General features: G+C 39.1%; 1 protein-coding gene across 3 annotated transcripts in view; it reads left to right on the forward strand.

Annotated features, from left to right (window-relative positions):
• BAZ1A (bromodomain adjacent to zinc finger domain 1A) overlaps nucleotides 1–19506 on the forward strand; it is a 131280-nt gene that overhangs the window by 46411 nt on the left and 65363 nt on the right. For all 3 annotated transcript variants that reach the window (XR_004431676.1, XM_033188273.1, XM_033188272.1), the window contains exon 4: nucleotides 4722–4865. Coding sequence is in view for 2 of the 3 variants with exons in the window: in XM_033188273.1 (XP_033044164.1) it covers nucleotides 4722–4865 (144 nt within the window). In the remaining variant the exon portion in view is untranslated. The remainder of the gene's footprint in view (nucleotides 1–4721; nucleotides 4866–19506) is intronic.

Below are 19506 nucleotides of genomic sequence, written 5' to 3' on the forward strand. Positions count from 1 at the left end.
GCCATTATTTTGGGAGAACATGGCAGCTCTTTATTAGCCATTTGGAAGAGGGTAGAACATGGGAAGAATAAAGTTCCTAGGAGAGTAGAGTTGGTAAATGAGACAGGATGCCCACAGTATATCAAAATTTGTTAATGGTATGGGATAACCAAATGAATGATACAGACAGCAGAGTATCTAATCTTGAACCACTTTTTCTCAGAGAATAGAGATTTAGCCCAACGGTAGGTATTTATGTGCTTAGAATATGTGTAGTTAATAAAACCTTCCCCAGGATTGCATAAGAGTTACAGCGGCTCCAGCCTGGCCAACATGGAGAAACCCCATCTCTACTAAAAATACAAAATATTAGCTGGGCATGGTGGCATGTGCCTGTAGTCCCAGCTACTTGGGATGCTGAGGTGGGAGAATCAGTTGAACCCGGGAGGCAGCGGTTGCAGTGAGCTGAGATTGCACATTGCCTGGGGGACAGAGCGAGACTCAAAAAAAAAAAAAAAAAAAGAGTTGTAGAGATACCATAAATATAATCCCAGCAATGCTCTCTCTCCTTTATGTTTACTCCCTACTATATTTTGCAACTTTTTTAATGACTTCATTGAGTTATATTTCACATACCATAAAATTCACCCATTTAAAATGTAGTTTTAATTTTCAAACATTTTCAAAACCTCAGAAAGAAAGCTTTGCCCATTAGCAGTCACTGCCCATGGCTCTCCTGTCCCCTTACACTGCCCGCCCCACCCCCTGCCACCAAGTTTCTGGTACCTACTTTGTCTATCTTCTCTTTAGAGATTTCCCTTTCTGAATATTTCATATAAATGGATTCCTACGATAGGTGGTCTTTTGTGTCTGGCCCCTTTCATTAGCATAATGTTTTCAAGATTCATAAGTATTGTACCATGTATCAGTACTTCATTCTTGTTTATTTTTTTGCTGGATAGTATTTTATTGTATGGTATATAACACATTTTAATGATCAGTTGATGGATATTTGGATTGTTTATAATTTTTGGCTCTTAGGAGTAATGCTGTTTTGAACATTTATGTTCAAGTTTGTGTGGACATATGTTTCATGTCTCTCAGGCATATAGCTAAAAGTGGAATCACACGGTCATATGTTAAATCTTTGAGGAGCTGTCATACTGTTTTTCAAGGTGGTTCTACATCCTCACCAATACTATTATGGTGACTCTCTTAATAGAGATGAAACCTCATTGGTTACATAAACTCCCTCTGGAGAAGAAATGGATTTTTTTTACCACATTTCTAGAAGTTGAGAGTCAGACAATCAGTTATCTAGAGCTGAGATGAATCACCAAGGGAAACTATATACCAACCAAGAGATATGCAGTAGCACTTTGGGGAAATCAGTGTATATTTTGGTAGTATGAGGAGATAAAGAAGCAGGCAAAGACAGAAAAAAGTATAGTCAGGGAGGTAGGTTAGATGATAAATAGGGAAGATTTTGTACCATGAAAATAGAGGTGGAATTTTTTAGTAAGGGGATGGATAATGGTTTACAGAAGATTAAGACAACTAAGACAAGACTTTGGATTTATTGACCAATAGTTAGATTATTGTGACTTTCTTGGGACAAGTTTTTTTATATGGTGACCAAAATTGTAAGAAGGGTAGGGAAGTGGAGAGACAATCTAAGTCACACTTTTGAACCACGCAACAGTAAATGGAAGGAGAGAAGACTTCACTGATGGGTGAATAAGTCCTGGGAGAAGAGAGTACATTAAAGAGCAGATTATAAATTGATAGGAAGTTGCTATTATTTTTTTAGCCAATGAAATTTTTTTTTGTTTTTGTTTTTGTTTTGTTTTGTTTTGTTTTTTTGATAGTCTCACTCTGTCACCCAAGCTGGGGTGCATGCAGTTGCAGGATCTGAATAGCTGGTATTACCAGTGTGCAGCACCACCACGCCTGGCTTTTTAAAAATTTTTTTAAGACAGAGTCTCACTCTGTTGCCCAGGCTGGAGTGCAGTGGCATGATCTCGGCTCACTGCAACTTCCGCCTCCCAGGTTCAAGCACTTCTTGTGCCTCAGCCTCCCAAGTAGATGGGATTACAGGTGCGTGCCACCACACCCAGCTAATTTTTGTATTTTTAGTAGAGATGGGTTTTTGCCATGTTGGCCAAGCTGGTCTTGAAATCCTGGCCTCAAGCAATTGATCTGCCTTTCTCACCGTCCCCAAGTGCTGGGATTACAGGCGTGCAAATGGTCTTTACAAGAAGCAAAATGTCCACAGAGCAGGTACAGATGCAGATTATCTTTGCTTGGCCTTCCCCTTGCTTTGGCAATCACTATGCTTCCATATAAGGGAATATTTATAAAAATTGGATTGTTTTTGTTCTTGGAATCTACTTTGGCTTCAGCAATGGGAGGTCCCTCTAGGGAGTGAGAGGAGACCATACCCTGAAGTCTCTAGAAAGCTAGAGATAGATGTAGACTTTCTAGGATATTGAAGAGTATGTTTCTTAGCAGAGGAAAACTGAAGATACACAGGAGGAGAAACACAATGCAGCGGGATAAGAGAAGAGGTTATGGGCTGGAACAGTTATAAAGGATATGGACATTTGATGTTGAGAAGGAAGTCAAAGAGCCTAAGTCAAGATCTGTTTCATTTTCTAATGTTAAAGCACTGAGACTGGGACTTGAGGAAAGGAGAAAGTTTTGGAAATCTGTTTTGAGAATGAACAAAATTATCTCAACAATAACAGTGAGATCCTAACCTGGAATTCATAAGAGACTCATGGTTTCAAGGCAGGAAGTAAAGAATTTGGAACAAGAGTGAGTGTGGAGAGAAAACAGGTGCTGTCTTTTCTAGCATTGAAAATTGGCACAGTAGAGATGGGATTAAGGAATATTTTAATTGTGGTTGAATGAGTCTAAAATCATGGCCCATAAAATCCAGATACAGTATGCAGAGTAAAGGAAGCCAGAATAGGGGTGATAGAGTTAGTGAATAGGAAGCTTTCCAGAGATCAGAAGTCACAACAAAATTCGTGAGAATAAAAAGGTTATAGTCTGAAGAATTTTAGAATTTAAAATATTGGATACTTTCAAAAATTACAAGGCCCCAAATCTGTAAAATAAGATACTGTGCCAATATATGACTTTCTAAACAGTTAACTTTAGTTAGGAATATAACTGCTAAGAGAAACAGACATTTTCACAATAATAGCTGGAGACTTCAGTACTCCATCTTCCATAATGGATGGAACAACCTGGCAGAAGTTAAAAAATAGAGGATCTGAACAATGCAATAAATCAACTAGATGTAACAGATACAAACAGAACACTCAACCCAACAACAATACACATTCTTCTCAAGTGCACATGGCATATTCTCCAGGATAAACCTTATGCTAGGTCACAAATTCAGTCTCATTGGATTTTAGAAGGTAGATATCTATATTAGACAGAGTTTTCCAGAGAGACAGAACCAACAGGAGATACATATCAAGAGAGAGACAGATAGGAGAAGGGATGGGGAGAGAGTATGGAGGAGAGGACACTGGTACAAGTCCCAAAATCCAAAGGCTGGAGGACTTGGAGTTGCTGATGTCCAAAGGCAGGGGAAGAGAGGTGTCCCAGTTCTAGGAATCAGAATGAACTTGTCTTTTCTCTGCCTTTTTGTTCTGTCTGGGCCCCCAGTTAATTGGATGGTGCCTGCTCACATTAAGGGAGAATCTTCCCCGACTCAGTCCACTCACTCACATGCCACTCTTCTCTGGAAACGCCCTCATAGACACACTCAGCAATAATACTTTAGCGACTATCTGCTTTTGCAGTCAAGTTGACACCTAAAATTAAGCATCACGAGCTCATACAAAGTATCTTCTCTGACCACAACAACATGAACTTCGCAATCATTAACAAAGGAAAACTGGAAAATTCACAAATTTATGAAAATTTAAAACACGGTCTTAAACAACCAGTGGAGCAAAGAAGAAATCCTAAGGAAAATTAGAAAATAACTTAGAGATGAATGAAAACAAAAATATACCAAACTTCATGGGATACAGCAAAAGCAGTGCTAAGGGGGGAGTTTTTAGCTATAAATCCTTACATTAAAATACAAGAAAGATCTCACATCAGCAACCTAACTTTACAACCTAAGGAACTAGAAGAAGAACAAACAATCCAGAGCTAGCAGAAGGAAGGAAATCAGATAATTTTGTATAATCTTGATAAATTGTGTTTTAAAATAGTTTTACAGCTTTAAATTATGTCTAATATTTGCTTAAATTAAATGTTACAGATTTTATTTTTTTGTTTTTTGAGATGGAGTTTCGCTCTGTCTCCCAGACTGGAGTGCAGTGGCATGATCTCGGCTCACTGCAGGCTCTGCCTACCAGGTTCACACCATTCTCCTGCCTCAGCCTCCCAAGTAACTGGGATTACAGGTGCCCGCCACAACGCCTGGCTAATTTTTTGTCTTTTTAGTAGAAATGGGGTTTCACCGTGTTAGCCAGGATGGTCTCGATCTCCTGACCTCGTGATCCGCCTGCCTCGGCCTCCCAAAGTGCTGGGATTACAGGCATGAGCCACCGCGCCTGGCCCCACAGATTTTCTTTTTAATTAAATTGTTTAAATCAGCTAATAGACTCTGGAAAACAAAATAACTGGTTCAAAACAAATCGGTTGCTCTGAAATGTTTGGCTGTAAAATATCAAATGATTTGCATTTTTAAATGTATCATTTTATTTCAGGTTGCAGTGTAGGATTTTGGAAGTCCTCCCTCCATCACATCAAAATGGTTTTGCTAATGGACATGTTAACAGTGTGGATGGAGAAACTATTATCATCAGTGATAGTGATGATTCAGAAACACAAAGCTGTTCTTTTCAAAATGGGTAAGTGATTTTTATTAATTTTTAATTATTTGGCAAATTGCCTACTGATACTCCATTGAAACAACTTTTTTTTTTTTTTTTTTGAGATGGAGTTTCGCTCTCTCGCCCGGGCTGGAGTTCAGTGGCTCGATCTCAGCTCACTGCAACCTCCACCTCCCATGTTCAAGCGATTCTCCTGCCTCAGCCTCCTGAGTAGCTGGGATCACAGGCTCCCTCCACCATGCCTAGCTAATTTTTGTATCTGTGGTAGAGACAGGGTTTCACCATGTTGGCCAGGCTGGTCTTGAACTCCTGACCTCAGGTGATCTGCCTGCCCTGGCCCCTCAAAGTGCTGGGATTACAGGCATGAGCCACCACGCCTGGCCGAAATAACTTTTCTTTCATCCTTTTTTCCTTCTAGTCATACTGTGGTATAGTACTCATCTAAACAATCTAGTTCAACAATGATGTTAGAATTTTCAAAACTGAAATTTACCTAGTTAACACTACTCAGCTGCTGAAGAGCAATGGATGCTAACTCTCATTCAGTCATTTATACATCCACCCCGCCTCTTTTTTTTTTTGAGATGCAGTTTCCCTCTTGTTGCCCAGGCTGCAGTGCAATGGTGCGATCTCAGCTCACTGAAGTCTCCCAGGTTCAAGTGATTCTCCTGCCTCAGCCTCCCAAGTAGCTGGGATTACAGGCACGTGCCACCACGCCCGGCTAATTTTGTATTTTTAGTAGTGGCGGGGTTTCACCATGTTGGTCATGCTGGTCTCGAACTCCTGACCTCAGGTGATCGACCTGTCTCGGCCTCCCAAAGTCTTGGGATTACAGGCGTGAGCCACCGCACCTGGTCCCTACTTTTGTTTACTTGAAAAAATCCATTCTGTACTTTAACAGTCATTCCCTTTGGCACACACAATAAAGAAACGCTGTGACCACCTAAAATTCAGACAGTTGATGGTCTGTGTCAGCTGGGTGCTGTTGGAGAAAAATCACACAAACATGTAGCTAGTAATTTAAAATCTCAGCTGAGTCTGCAACCAGTTAAAAGTTCTTTTACATGTTTTAGCTCAGCAACCTCTTCTGTTCTCCACAATGACTATTCTAAATCATTATTTCTCCATTCTGGTCCCTTTTAGGCATCTCAGACTTCAAAATGCTTTCTCCCACCTGTCTTGTGTCTTCCTTGGTTTCCTATTTTTAGTGAACAGTACCATAATGTTAAAAAAAAGAAATCTGAGATCACTCTTACCTACTTCTTTTACTTTGCTCCTGAAACACCAGTGTCGATAAGTTCTTTCAGAAACTTTTTGTTCAAGTTCTCATTTTACCTGACATTAACTATTATAGCTATAACTAGCATTTGAGAATTGACTATGATCAGGCACTGTGCTAAGTGCTTTATATGCATTTTGGTCAGTTCTGGAAAAGTGTTGTAATTCTAATTTGACAAGGAAAAACCTGAGACTCAGGAAGGTTAATTGGCTTTGTACAAGATCATCTAACTAGCACATTGTCTGACAGAGTAATTTTTAAGTGAGTGAATGAAGCATGACATGCTCCTGTATAAGTCTTTTGATACATCTCTTGCTTTTTTTTTTTTTTTTTTTTTAAGAGATGGAATCTTGTTCTATTGCCTAGGCTGGAGTGCAGTGGTGAGATCGTAGCTCACTGTAGCTTCAAACTCCTGGGCTCAAGCAGTCTTCCTGCTTCATTCTCCCAAGTACCTAGGACTACAGGTGCATACTACCATGCCTGGTTAATTTTTAATTTAAAAAAAAAATTTTTTTTTTTAAAGTAGAGACAGGGTCTTGCTATATTGCTCACGCTGGTGTCAAACTCCTGGCTTCAAGAGCTCCTCCCACTTCAGTCTCTTGAAGTGCTGGGATTACAGACAGGAGCCACTGTGCCTGGCCAACTTGCTACTATTAATCAGAAAAATAAATTACTGTATTACTTGTTCATGTCTTCTGTTAAGTATAGGGTTCAGGATGCAAAATTTGTGGGAATTATAGTAGTAAATGTATGTCCTTGAGCATGTCTTCATGTGTTTTGTTTGGACTGTGTCAAAGATTGTAACCTTTAAATGGAGTTAGTTGTAAATCAGATGAGTGTGTGCATAGGTACAAATACAAGTAAACATTTAAGTATTAACAATAAGTACAAATAAAGTCTCTAATTTTTTGGAATGCCTCTTGAAAATTTTAATTCAAGGTATAAAAACTAAGCCCAGTCTTAAAGGATTGAACACAGATTTTGTATATGCAAGGTATTTCTAAAATTCATGTTTAAATATGGTAAGCATTTATTTATCTGAATTTTTTTTGAGACAGTTTCGTTCTTGTTGCCCAGGCTGGAGTGCAGTGGCATGATCTTGGCTCACTGGAACCCCCTGTCTCTCAGGTTCAAGTGATTCTCCTGCTTCAGCCCCTCTAGTAGCTGGGATTAAAGGCATATGCCACCACCCCCAGCTAATTTTTGTGTTTTTAGTAGAGACGGGGTTTCTCCAGTTTGGCCAGGCTGGTCTCAAACTCCTGACCTCAAGTGATCTGCCCACCTCGGCCTCCCAAAGTGCTGGGATTACAGGTGTGAACCGCTGCACCCGACCCATGTAGTAACTTTTTTTTTTTTTTTTTGAGATGCAGTCTCACTCTGTAGCCCAGACTGGAGTACAGTGGCGCAGTCTCGGCCCACTGCAACCTTCCTGGATTCAAGTGATCTCCTGCCTTAGCCTCCTGAGTAACTGGGGCGACAGGTGCGTGCCACCACGCCTGGCTAGATTTTGTATTTTTTAGTAGAGACTGGGTTTCACCATGTCGGCCAGGCTGGTCTTGAACTCCTGACCTCAGTTCATCTGCCTATATTGGCCTCCCAAAGTGCTGGGATTATAGGCGTGAGCCACCATGCCTGGCCCCATGTAGTAACTTTTCATATACTTTTCTAATTCTTTTAAGTGCTGTGAGGTGATTTGAGATGAGGACTGTGTAGATTCTGGGGGTCAGCATGCTGTTATTCAGCTCATGAATGTCCCTTTTTCAGATTTGAACATGAGCATATTTTCTGGCTAATTTGTAACTTTGAATACAAAGCACATTAATTCAAAATTTCAGTTAGTATTAGTAAATATTTTGCCTGTTATAACGTAGCATTTTGAAGAAGACTTCCATTGGTGAATCCTACTTATGACATTTGTAGGAAGTTTACTACAAAGTATGATTGAATTTGGCCATAGGAGCAATCAGTCATAATTTCCTGACTAAATAGACTGTGCCATATCCCTTGTATACAGTTAACTTGGAATAGACCCTTGATATGAGAAAAGTGAATAAGCTGATCAATTTTTTTTTTGTTTTTTTGTTTTTGTTTTTGAGACAGGGTCTCACCCTGTCACCCAGGCTGGAGTGTGCAATGGCGTGATCTCAGCTCACTGCAGCCTTGACCTCCTGGGTTCAAGCCAGCTTTCCTAGTAACTGGGACTACTGGTGCACACCACCCATGCCCAGCTAATTTTTTGTATTTTTTGTAGAGATGGGGTTTCATCATGTTGCTCAGGCTGGTCTGGCATTTCTAAGCTCAAGCAATTCACCCACCTCAACCTCCTAAAGTGTTGGGATTACAGGCATTGAGCCCGCACGCCTGGCCTAATCAATTATTTATTCACAGGATTTTTTTGTTTTGTTTTGTTTTTTGAGACAGTCTCACTCTGTCGCCCAGACTGGAGTGCAGTGGTGCAGTCTCAGCTCACTGCAAACTCCATCTCCCTGGTTCAAGTGATTCTCCCACCTCAGCCTCCCAAGTAGCTGGGATTACAAGTGCATGCCACCACACCCAGCTAACTTTTGTATTTTTAGTAGAAATGGGGTTTTGCCATGTTGGCCAGGCTGGTCTCAAACTCCTGACCTCAGGTGATCCACCTGCCTTGGCCTCCCAAAGTGCTGGGATTACAGATGTGAGCCACCACACCTGGCCTATTCACAGGTATTTTTATTTTTATTTTTATTTATTTTTGTTTTGAAACGGAGTTTTGCTCTTGTTGGGCAGGCTGGAGTGCAATGGTGTGATCTCGGCTAACCACAACCTCTGCCTCCCAGGTTTAAGCGATTCTCCTGCCTCAGCCTCCCGAGTAGCTGGGATTACAGGGATGTGCCACCACACCTGGCTGATTTTGTATTTTTTCTCCATGTTGGTCAGGCTGGTCGCGAACTCCCAGCCTCAGGTGATCCTCCCGCCTTGGCTTCCCAAAGTGCTGGGATTACAGGCGTGAGCCACCCCGCCTGGCTCACAGTTATTTTTAACTAATTTGTCTATGATTAAAGAATCTCAGCCTTCACTATACATCAATATCATAAAATACCTATTTGTTTGTGGATTGCTACTGCTGTATGTAGACATCATCAGATACCACAGGAAGGGTGAAACATAGCTGTCTTTGGACCTTACTATTTCTAAATTAATTCCCTAATTTTTAAAAATTCTCTAATTTGAGTAATAAATTGACTTCCAGGTAATTTTCCCTGCCATCAAAACATAATGTGGATTTTCTCATGTTTCTATAGGTTGTTTAAAGAAAAGGGAAGGGAACAAGTACTTATTCATTTATTTTTATTCATTTATTCATTAACATTTTTTCATTTAGGCTTATAACAACACTCACATAAATTGTTTTATTTCTTAGAATCATTCTGTAATGGTAGATGGACATATCCTCATATCGCTTAGTAGAAATGGAAGTTCGGAGTTAGGAAATTTACCCAGCATCACATAGCTCATTATGTCTACAAGATATACGCAGTGTTGTCAAGATGTCAGTTCTTCCCATCTTGATCTGTAGGCTTATCCCTACTTAATATGTAGGTTCAATGCATTCCCAATCAAAATCCCAGCAAGTTATTTTGTGGATATCAGTAAACTGATTATAAAGTTTATATGGAAAGACGGGAGACCCAGAATAGCCAACACAGTATTGAAAAACAAAGTCAGAGAACTGACACCACCCAGCTTCAAGACTTAATGTGAAACTACAGTAATCCATAAAGTGTGATATTGGTGAAAGTATAGACAGATCGATCAACGAATCAGAATAAACACTTCTGAAATAGACCCACATAAATGTAATCAACTGACTTTTGACAAAGCAGCAAAGGCAAAACAGTAGAGAAAATAGTCTTTTCAATCAATAGTGCTAGAAAAACCTGGATATACACATGTAAAAAAAAAAATCTAGACATAGACTTTACACTTTTTACAAAAATTAACTCAAAATGGATTGTAGACCTAAGTGTAAAACCCCTAGAAAACATAGAAGAAAACCCAGATGACCTTGGATATGGTGATAATTTTTTAGATATGACACAAAAGGCATAACCCATGAAAGAAGTAATTGATAAACTGGACTTCCTTAAAATTATGAACACTTTTACTCTGCAAAAGACATTGTCAAGAGAATGAGAAGTCAAGCCACAGAGTGTTTTGCAAAAGATAATCTGATGAAGGATTGTTATCCAAAATATACAAATAACTCTTAAATCTGAATATTAAGAAAATGAGGGCTGGGCACCATGGCTCATGCTTGTAATCCCAACACTTTGGGAGGCCAACGGGGGGTGGATTGCTTGAGCTCAGGAGTTCGAGACCAGCCTGGGCAACATAGTGAAACCCCCATCTCTACAAAAAAAAAAAAACAAAAAACAAAAAAATTAGCCGGGCATTGTGGTGCGGGCCTGTGGTCCTAGCTACTCAGGAGACTGAGGTGGGAGGATGGCTTGAACCCAGGAGGTGGAGGCTGCAGTGAGCTGATTGAGCCACTGCCCTCCAGCCTGGGTGACAGAGCCAGACCCTGCCTCAAAAAACCCAAAAAAACGAGCAACCCAATTAAAAAATGCCAAAAGATCTGAACAGGTACCTCACCAAAGAAGCCATATAGATGGCAAGTAAGCATATGAAAAGATGTTCAACATCATATGTCATTAGGGAATTGTAAATTAAAACAACAATGAGATATGACTGTGTACTTATTAGAATGACCGAAATCCAGAACACTGACAACACCAAATGCTAGTGAGCGTGTGGAGCACCAGGAACTCCATTTATTGCTGGTGGAAATGAAAAATGGCATAGCCACTTAGGAGCTCAGTTTGGCAGTTTCTTATACTACCAAACATACTTTTATATGATGTAGCAATTGCATGCTTTGGTATTTACTCAAATGAACTGGAAACTTACATTCACACAAAAACCTGCACATGGATGTTTATAGTAGTGTTATCTGGAACCTCCAAAACATTGAAGCAACTAAGATGTCCTTCAGTAGGTGAGTGGATAAACTGTGGTACATAAAGACAATGGAATATTACTCAGCACTAAAAAGAAATTAGCTATTAAACCATGAAAAAACACAGAGGAAATTTAAATGCATATGTACTAACTGAAAGAAATGTACTATATATTTAAACTCATGTGGGTATATGCCTATATACATTATACAATCCGAAAAGGCTCCATACTGTATGATTCCAACTGTGACATTCTGGAAAAGGCAAAGCTATGGAGACAGTAAAAGAATAAGTGATTGCCAGGGGTTTTCAGAAGGGAGGGATGAATAGTCAGAGCACAAGGGGTTTCTGGGGCGTTGAGACTATTGTGTACAATACAGTAGTGCTCCCATATCCATGGGGGATATGTTCCAAGACATTCAGTGGATTCTTGAAACCACAGGTAATACCACACTATATACACTATGCACAAATTTCCTTCTTCACAATTTCATGAATAGAAGATTCATTCTTACCATAGATTAACTTAGGAAACTCAGCATACAATTTTTTATTCCTTATTAAGTCCAGAAATTTTACCTTTTCACTTAAAGGAAGCACTTTATGGCTTCTCTTTGGCATATACACGGTGTATACAGTGTGGATATGTAGGACAAATGGAAGATTCATGTCCTGGGTGGGATGGGGCAGGACGGCATGCAATTTAAAACTTATGAATTATTTATTTCTGGAATTTTTTTCTTTAATGTTTTCAAACCACAAGAGGATACCTGTCATTATCTACATTTGTGAAAACCCATAGAATATATAACACTGAGAGTGAACACTAATGTAAACTGTTGACTTTGGGTGATAGTTATGTGTCAATAAAGTTTAGTAATTTAAAAAAATGTATATTTAACGCCCTTTTGACTATTTTTAAATTTAAAAATTTTTTTTTAATTTTTTAAATTTAAAAATAGTTAAAAGGGCATCAATTACATTCACAGTATTGTACAACTATCACCAGTGTTTACTTTGAAATAGAAATTTTGTATCCATTAAGCTATAACTTTGTTTTTCTTCCTCCTCCCAGCCCCTAGGAACCTCTGATCTACTTTGTCTCTTTGAATTTTCCTATTTTAGATACTTTGTATAGATAGAGATAGGTTATGTTTGCCCTTTTGCATCTGGCTCATTTCACTTAACATGGTTTCAGGGTTCATCCATGTTGTAGCACAATTAGGAACTTCATTCCTTTTTATGGCTGAATAATCCATTGTATGTGTATATCATATTTTGTTTATCCATTCATCTATTGATAGGTATTTGGATTATTTCCACCTTTTGGTTACTGTAAATAATGCTGCATTGAATATTGGCATATAGGGATCTGCTTGAGTCCGTGTTTGAGATTCATGCAGATATATGATTAGGAGTGGATTGCTGGGTCGTATGGTAATCTATGCTTTACTTTTTGAGGAGCTGCTAAACTGCTGTTCCCAGCAGCTGTGCCACTTTACATTCTCACCTGCATTATCAGAGGGTTCCAATTTCACCATACATTTGCCATGAGTTGTTATACTGTGTTTTTTAAAAATTATAGTCATCCTATCGGGTGTAAAATGGTATCTCATGGTTTTGATTTACATTTCCCTGATGACTAATGATGTTGAGTATCATTTCATGTGCTTACTGGCCATTTGTATATTTTTTTGGAGAAATACCCATTCAAGTTCTTTGCCTGTTTTTAAATTGGGTTGTTTGTCTTTTTGTTGTTGAGTTATAGAGTTGTGTTTTTTTGTTGTTGTTGTTTTGTTTTGTGTTGAGACAGACTCTTGGCTCTGTTGCCAAGCTGTAACGTAACGGCACAATCTCGGCTCACTGCAACCTCTGCCTCCCAGGCACAAGAGATTCTTATGCCTCAGCCTCCTGAGTAGCTGGGATTACAGGTGTGCGCCAACACCCTCAGCTAATTTTTGTATTTTTAGTAGAGATGGGGTTTTGCCATGTTGGCCAGGCTGGTTTCGAACTCCTGGCCCCAAGTAATCGCCTGCCTCAAGTAACCTGCCCACCTCAGCCTCTCAAAGTGCTGAGATTACAGGTGTGAGCCACTGTGCCCAGCCTAAGTTACAGGGTTTTTAAATAATATATTCTGACTACCAGAGTTTTTAAAATATCTTGATATATTTGGGGGGGGCATATTTATATTTATAAGTAAAAGCAAATTTTGGTTAAAAATTTACTTCTTGGCTATTAATAGGACTAGATGAGAGTTTGGACTGCATTTTAGAAACAATATTTTGTTATATAAGATTGAGGTAAAGAGGATTAGGGTTTTATCTCCTAGTCTTTCTCTCTGAAATTTTACATATGTATTGTGTCTGCTTTCAATAATTTTTTTTTTTTACTCTTAATGTTTGCCATTCAAGAATTGGCCCAGTATGCATGTTATGCACATGTACCCTAGAACTTAAAGTATAATAATAATAATTAAAAAAAAAAAGAATTGGCCCAGTAATGTTATATTGTTTGCTATTGTTCCTTTCACTCAAAAATTACTAATAGATTTTTAAATAAAATTTATGTGTGAATATCCTTACAACTTGGTGAGACCACACTGTGTGTAATTACTTGATACAGGTTTCCCCTGTTAACAGCCAAATAATGAAGTTCATCTGCAATCACAAATTCTCTGGAATCTGAACTAAATTGATAGACAGTCCTGACTCAAACAGTCACTAGTTTACCATCTGATTTCAGTAGCCAGATGTGCCAGGTATAGGTGAGTTTGTGTAGTTGCTTTTAGAATTTGTAAAAGAAACCAAATATGGTATTTGTAGCAGCTCGAATTAGTATGTGAATGATGCTTTCTAATAATATAATCTGTTATTGTGATTTAAAGCTATCAGGCTGCTGCCTTTTTTTTTTTTTTTTTTTTTACAATGGATCAAGTTTTATGGAACCATCTCTAAACACATATCAAAAGTTGAAGTACATTATAAAAAAACCTTTAGCCTGACCTGAAAATAGTACATGAATACATGAGTATGCTTTTGGTTACCTATCCTGTCCTGGTGGTGATTTGCAGGAGCACAAGGGCAAACTGTTTTAGAAACGTCTGGGGCAGAGCGTGGTGGCTCATGCCTGTAATCTTAACACTTTGGGAGGCCGAGGCGGGTGGATCATGAGGTCAGGAGATCAAGCCCATCCTGTCTAACATGGTGAAATCCTGTCTCTACTAAAAATACAAAAAATTAGCCAGGTGTGGTAGCGGGCACCTGTAGTCCTAGCTACTTGGGAGGCTGAGGCAAGAGAATGGCATGAACCCAGGAGGCAGAGCTTGCAATGAGATCGTGCCACTGCACTCCAGCCTGGGCGACAGAGCGAGACTCTGTCTCAAAAAAAAAAAACAATTACAAAAAATTAGCCAGGCGTGGTGGCACGTACCTGTAGTCCCAGCTAGTTGGGAGGCTGAGGCAGGAGAATTGCTTAAACCCAGGAGTCGAAGGTTGCAGTGAGCCAAGATTGCGCCACTGCACTCCAGCCTGGGCGACAGAGCGAGACATTTTCTCAAAAAAAAAAAAACAGAAGTCTGCAATAATATGTATCTAGCTTCAAAATATTATATGTACTTTCATGCAATATAGTCTAGCTGTCATTATAACTTGACTAATTGTTAGTAAGATAATGGAATCTGAGTGTTATTTTTAAAGAAGCAGACCTAATTGTTTTGCTATTTGTAGTTCCATGGATGGAAAATTAATGTGTGAGAAATAACATTAGCATTTTAAATTTTTTTTATATATATATATCTCTCACCATAAGTAACCACCTGTGCCTAATCAGTTAGTGGGTTGTCATTGTAGAATAGTTATGAACCCAATTTGATGATTTCTCTTAAAAGAAACCTTTATGTTGAAAGTATAGGAGTTTTTTTGGTCATTTCTGTTGTGCTGATATAGAAAATTGTTTAATTTTTGTAACTTTATTGTCAAATGTTCATAATATATTAGGAAAAACAACTTCTATTATGGTAAAATCAAAGTAGAATTAAAATTTACATATATAACTAGGCATATTGAAATAAACATTTGTGAAATTTTGTTGTGAATAAATAATCAGAATGGTGTTCTGATTTTATAAGTACAATATTTGATGTTTGCTTGTTGTAGAACTAAACACAGGTCTACACTTGTTGGTAATAAAATGGTGAGTCACCATGATGATTGAGATCACTAAATTCAACTTGATTCAACTATTTAGGCCAAGGCTTTGGGTAGCAAGAAAAAAGATTAAAATGTAAGTTCTTTTTAATATTATCCTTGTAGTTTCTATCTTGTAGGTGAATTCATATTATAAGAAGCAGTTTTTCTTGGTCTCCAGTAATTGTGCTTCTTTGGGAAGAATGCAATTAGGATTTTATTTTATATAGAATTTTGCATAAGTATTATAGATAGCAAAGCCCCAGTAAGAATATTTTCACTGATTAGAAAAAAATTTCTATTTATCTTCACAAATGAATTTCATGGTACAGCAAGAACAGTAAAAGATAATTCTTTGCACATATAAACTCGCACATTTTACAGCCTTAAATCCATTAAGATATAGTCTGGGGCCAGGCGCAGCGGCTTATGCCTGTAATCCCAGTACTTTGGGAGGCCGAGGTGGGTGGATTGCCTGAGGTCAGGAGTTTGAGACCAGCCTGGCCAACATGGTGAAACCCTGTCTCTACTAAAAATATCAAAAATTAGCTGGGCATGGTGGCGGGCACCTGTAATCCCAGCCACTCGGGAGGCTGAGGCAGGAGAATCGCTTGAACCCAGGAAGCAGAGGTTGCAGTGAGCCGAGATTTGTGCCATTGCACTCCATCCTAGGCAACAAGAACAAAACTCTGTCTCAAAAAGAAAAAAAGATAAGTTCTGGTACGGTAGCTCACACCTGTAATCCCAGCACTTTGGGAGGCTGAGGTGGGGGCATTGCTTGAGCCCTGGAGTTATACATCAGCCTGGGCAATGTGGAGAAACCCTGTCTCTACAAAAAATACAAAAAATTAGCCAGGCATGGATGGCATATGCCTGCAGTCCCAGCTACCCAGAAGATTGAGATAAGAGGATCACTTGAGCCTGGGAGTTGAGGCAGCAGTGAGCCATGATCGCGCCGTTGTATTCCAGCCTGGACAACTGAGTGAGACCCTGTCTCCCCCAAAAAGGTCCATATACAAGTTTTCTAGACTCTATACCAATATCTGAATACTCAGTTAGAATCTAAATTTTTAGGAATTATTACTCACATCTTGGTTTTCTCTCCTGTTAGTATATTAATTATTTTATAATTTACTAAAATGTGGGGGAACTAATTTTTTGTGTGTATTTAATTGGTTATATAAAATATATTTATATGTTAATATATAATGCATGGTAAAATAAAATTTATAACATTTGTAATTAATATTGCCACTGGTAATAATTTTAAGTGCAACTTAATATACTTGATCAATCTCTTATGTATAAAATGGTAGTGGTTAGTGCTAAGTTGAGACCTATTCAAAAAGTATTAAGTTAACTTAATTCTCTTGTTCTTAAACTGCTGCTAATTGATTAAAACTCATTTGTTTTTCCTTTCTTTCAAGAAATTTTCTCTCTCTCTTTTTTTTTTTTTTGAGACGGAGTCTCGCTCTGTTGCCCAGGCTGGGGTGCAGTGGTGCGATCTCAGCTCACTGCAACCTCTGCCTTCCAGGTTCAAGCAATTCCCCTGCCTCAGCCTCCTAAGTAGCTGGGGCTACAGGCACAGGTCACCAAGGCCAGCTAATTTTTGTATTTTCGGTAGAGACGAGGTTTCACCATATTGGCCAGGCTAGTTGCAAACCAGTGACCTCATGATCTGCCTGCCTCGGCCTCCCAAAGTGCTGGGATTGCAGGTGTGAGCCACCACACCTGGCTGAAATTTTCTTATTGAGAACTCCTCTCATTGCTTCATTTGTTTTTTATTTTATATTATTATTATTATTTTGAAGACGGAGTTTCGCTCTTGTTGCCCAAACTGGAATGCAATGGCATGATCTCGGCTTACTGCAATCTCTGCCTCCCGGTTCAAGCGATTCTCCTGCCTCAGCCTCCTGAGTAACTCGGATTACAGGCACACACCCACCACACCTGGCTAATTTTTTGTATTTTTAGTAGAAATGGTGTTTCACCATGTTAGCCAGGCTGTTCTCCAACTCCTGACCTCAGGTGATCCACCTGCCTCAGACTCCTAAAATGCTGGGATTACAGGCGTGAGCCACTGCGTCCAGCCTGTTTGTTTTTTGAGACAGGGTCTTGCACTGTCACCCAGGCTGGAGTGCAGTGGCACAATCACAACTCACTGAAGCCTCCAGTCACACTCAAGTGGTCCTCCCATCTCAGCCTCCAAAGTAGCTGGGACCACACATGCATGCCACCATATCCAACTCGGTTTTGTGTGTGTGTGTGTGTGTGTGTTTTGTAGGTTTCCCCATGTTGCCCAGGTTGGTCTCAAACTCCTCAGCTCAAGTGATCCACCAGCCTTGGCCTCACAAAGTGCTGCGATTACAGGTGTGAGCCATCACACCCAGCCAGCATTGCTTCTTTCTTTACATTTAGAATTCTCTCTTTGATCTGTTCTCTTGGAACAGTGCTTTTCATACCACAGGTTGTTATGGCCCCATGTAGGTTGTGAAATTAACTTGGTAATGAACTTTAATAGAATAGAAAATACTAGATATTCTATATAGTACAGGTGCAGATTTAAATACATCTACTGATTTACGTATATACTGAGTCTTAGTGTAAAGATACTTGGCCTTCCAACTTAGAATGTAATGCTATTGTAGGTAAATAGTTTTACTTGTTTAATTGTGTCATATCCCTTTTGTGTTAAACACTTCCCCTGCTTTGTGTGTGCTATATTTATGTAACTTTAAATCTGATTCTCATTGTCAGTGCTTTTCTTAATCATCTTACCATATCATTTTCTGCTCTTCTCTATAACCCCCACTTACATCCTCTTTACATTCACAGAGGTGGCATTTTCAGAATCCTACCTCTTCTCTCTATTGCTGCTACTTCCATTTAAGTCCATGCTGCAATCAGTTCTCAGTAGCTTTCCAACTGGTATTCCTGTTTACACTCCTGCCCTAGATTGTCTTTTCCACATAGCAGCCAGAGTGATCCTTCTGAAGTGTAAGTTAAGTTATTATCACCTTATTATTAAAAATCCTCTAGTGACTTTATTCAGAGTAATATCCAAAGCCTTGTAATCTGGCACTGCTGCTAAATCTCTGAATCTTTTTTCATTTCCTAATTCATTTTGCTACTTTTGTAAATTGTGCATGCCTCCTCCCACCTCAGGGTTTTTACTTCTTTTCTCTTTTTTTTAGAAATTCATTTTCCCAAGATTTTTCATGAGTCGCTCCCTGGGTTGTTGTTGTTTTTTTTCCCCCTCCAGATCTCTGCTTAAATATCAACCTCTTTGAAGGCATACTCGGTCAGCTTATCAGAGATCACTGTATAAAACAGTGGCTCCCCCACCCTGTACTCTGTTCTCTTCATAGAACTTATCACTTCTCCTGTTGTATAAGTTTTTGTTTGCTTGTATCTCCTCACTGTTTCTATTTTGTTGACTACTGAATCTTCACTATTTAGAGGAGTATCTGGCACATTGCAGACTCGTAACTATTGAATAAATGAATGAATACACCCTCAAAGGGAAGAAAAGATGTGAAGTTGATGGGGGGTAGGGATTAAATGTGTAGTCTCTTGGCCAATTTAAACTACATTGTCTCCATTTTTATTGTTGGATTATATAGCTGTAAAGAAAGTTTAAAAGCAAATCCAAGAACTGTTTTTTTTTTTTTTTTTAATTTTTTACTCTTTAAACTGGGTGCTCTATACTTCATCTCTAGTTACTTTCTTCACCCAAGGAAAATGTATTGAATGAGTAGCTAAAATACCTACGTAAAACAAAATAGTGCTTTTTTCTGCTTTGGCTAATAGAATGGTGGAGGCAGGGATCAGTAACTTATAAAACCCTAGTTAAAGTGAAAATACATGGCTACATACCGTGGCTCATACCTATAATGCCACCACTTTGGGAGGCCAAGGTAGGAGGATATCTGGGGACCAGGAGTTTGAGGCTGCACTCAGCTTTGATGATGCCATTGCACTCCAGCCTGGGTGACAAGGCGAGACGCTGTCTCTAAAAAACAATAAAAATTTAAAATTTTGATATATGTGGCCAAGCACAGTGTCTTATGCCTGTAATCCCTGCAATTTGGGAGGCCGAGATAGGCAGATCACCTGAGGTCAGGAGTTCGAGACCAGCCTGACCAATGGTGAAACCCTGCCTCTGCCAAAAATACAAAATTAACTGGTGGTGCATGCCT

This window comes from Trachypithecus francoisi, unplaced genomic scaffold (assembly GCF_009764315.1).
Source record: "Trachypithecus francoisi isolate TF-2019V2 unplaced genomic scaffold, Tfra_2.0 Lachesis_group3, whole genome shotgun sequence".
Taxonomy (NCBI): domain Eukaryota; kingdom Metazoa; phylum Chordata; class Mammalia; order Primates; family Cercopithecidae; genus Trachypithecus; species Trachypithecus francoisi.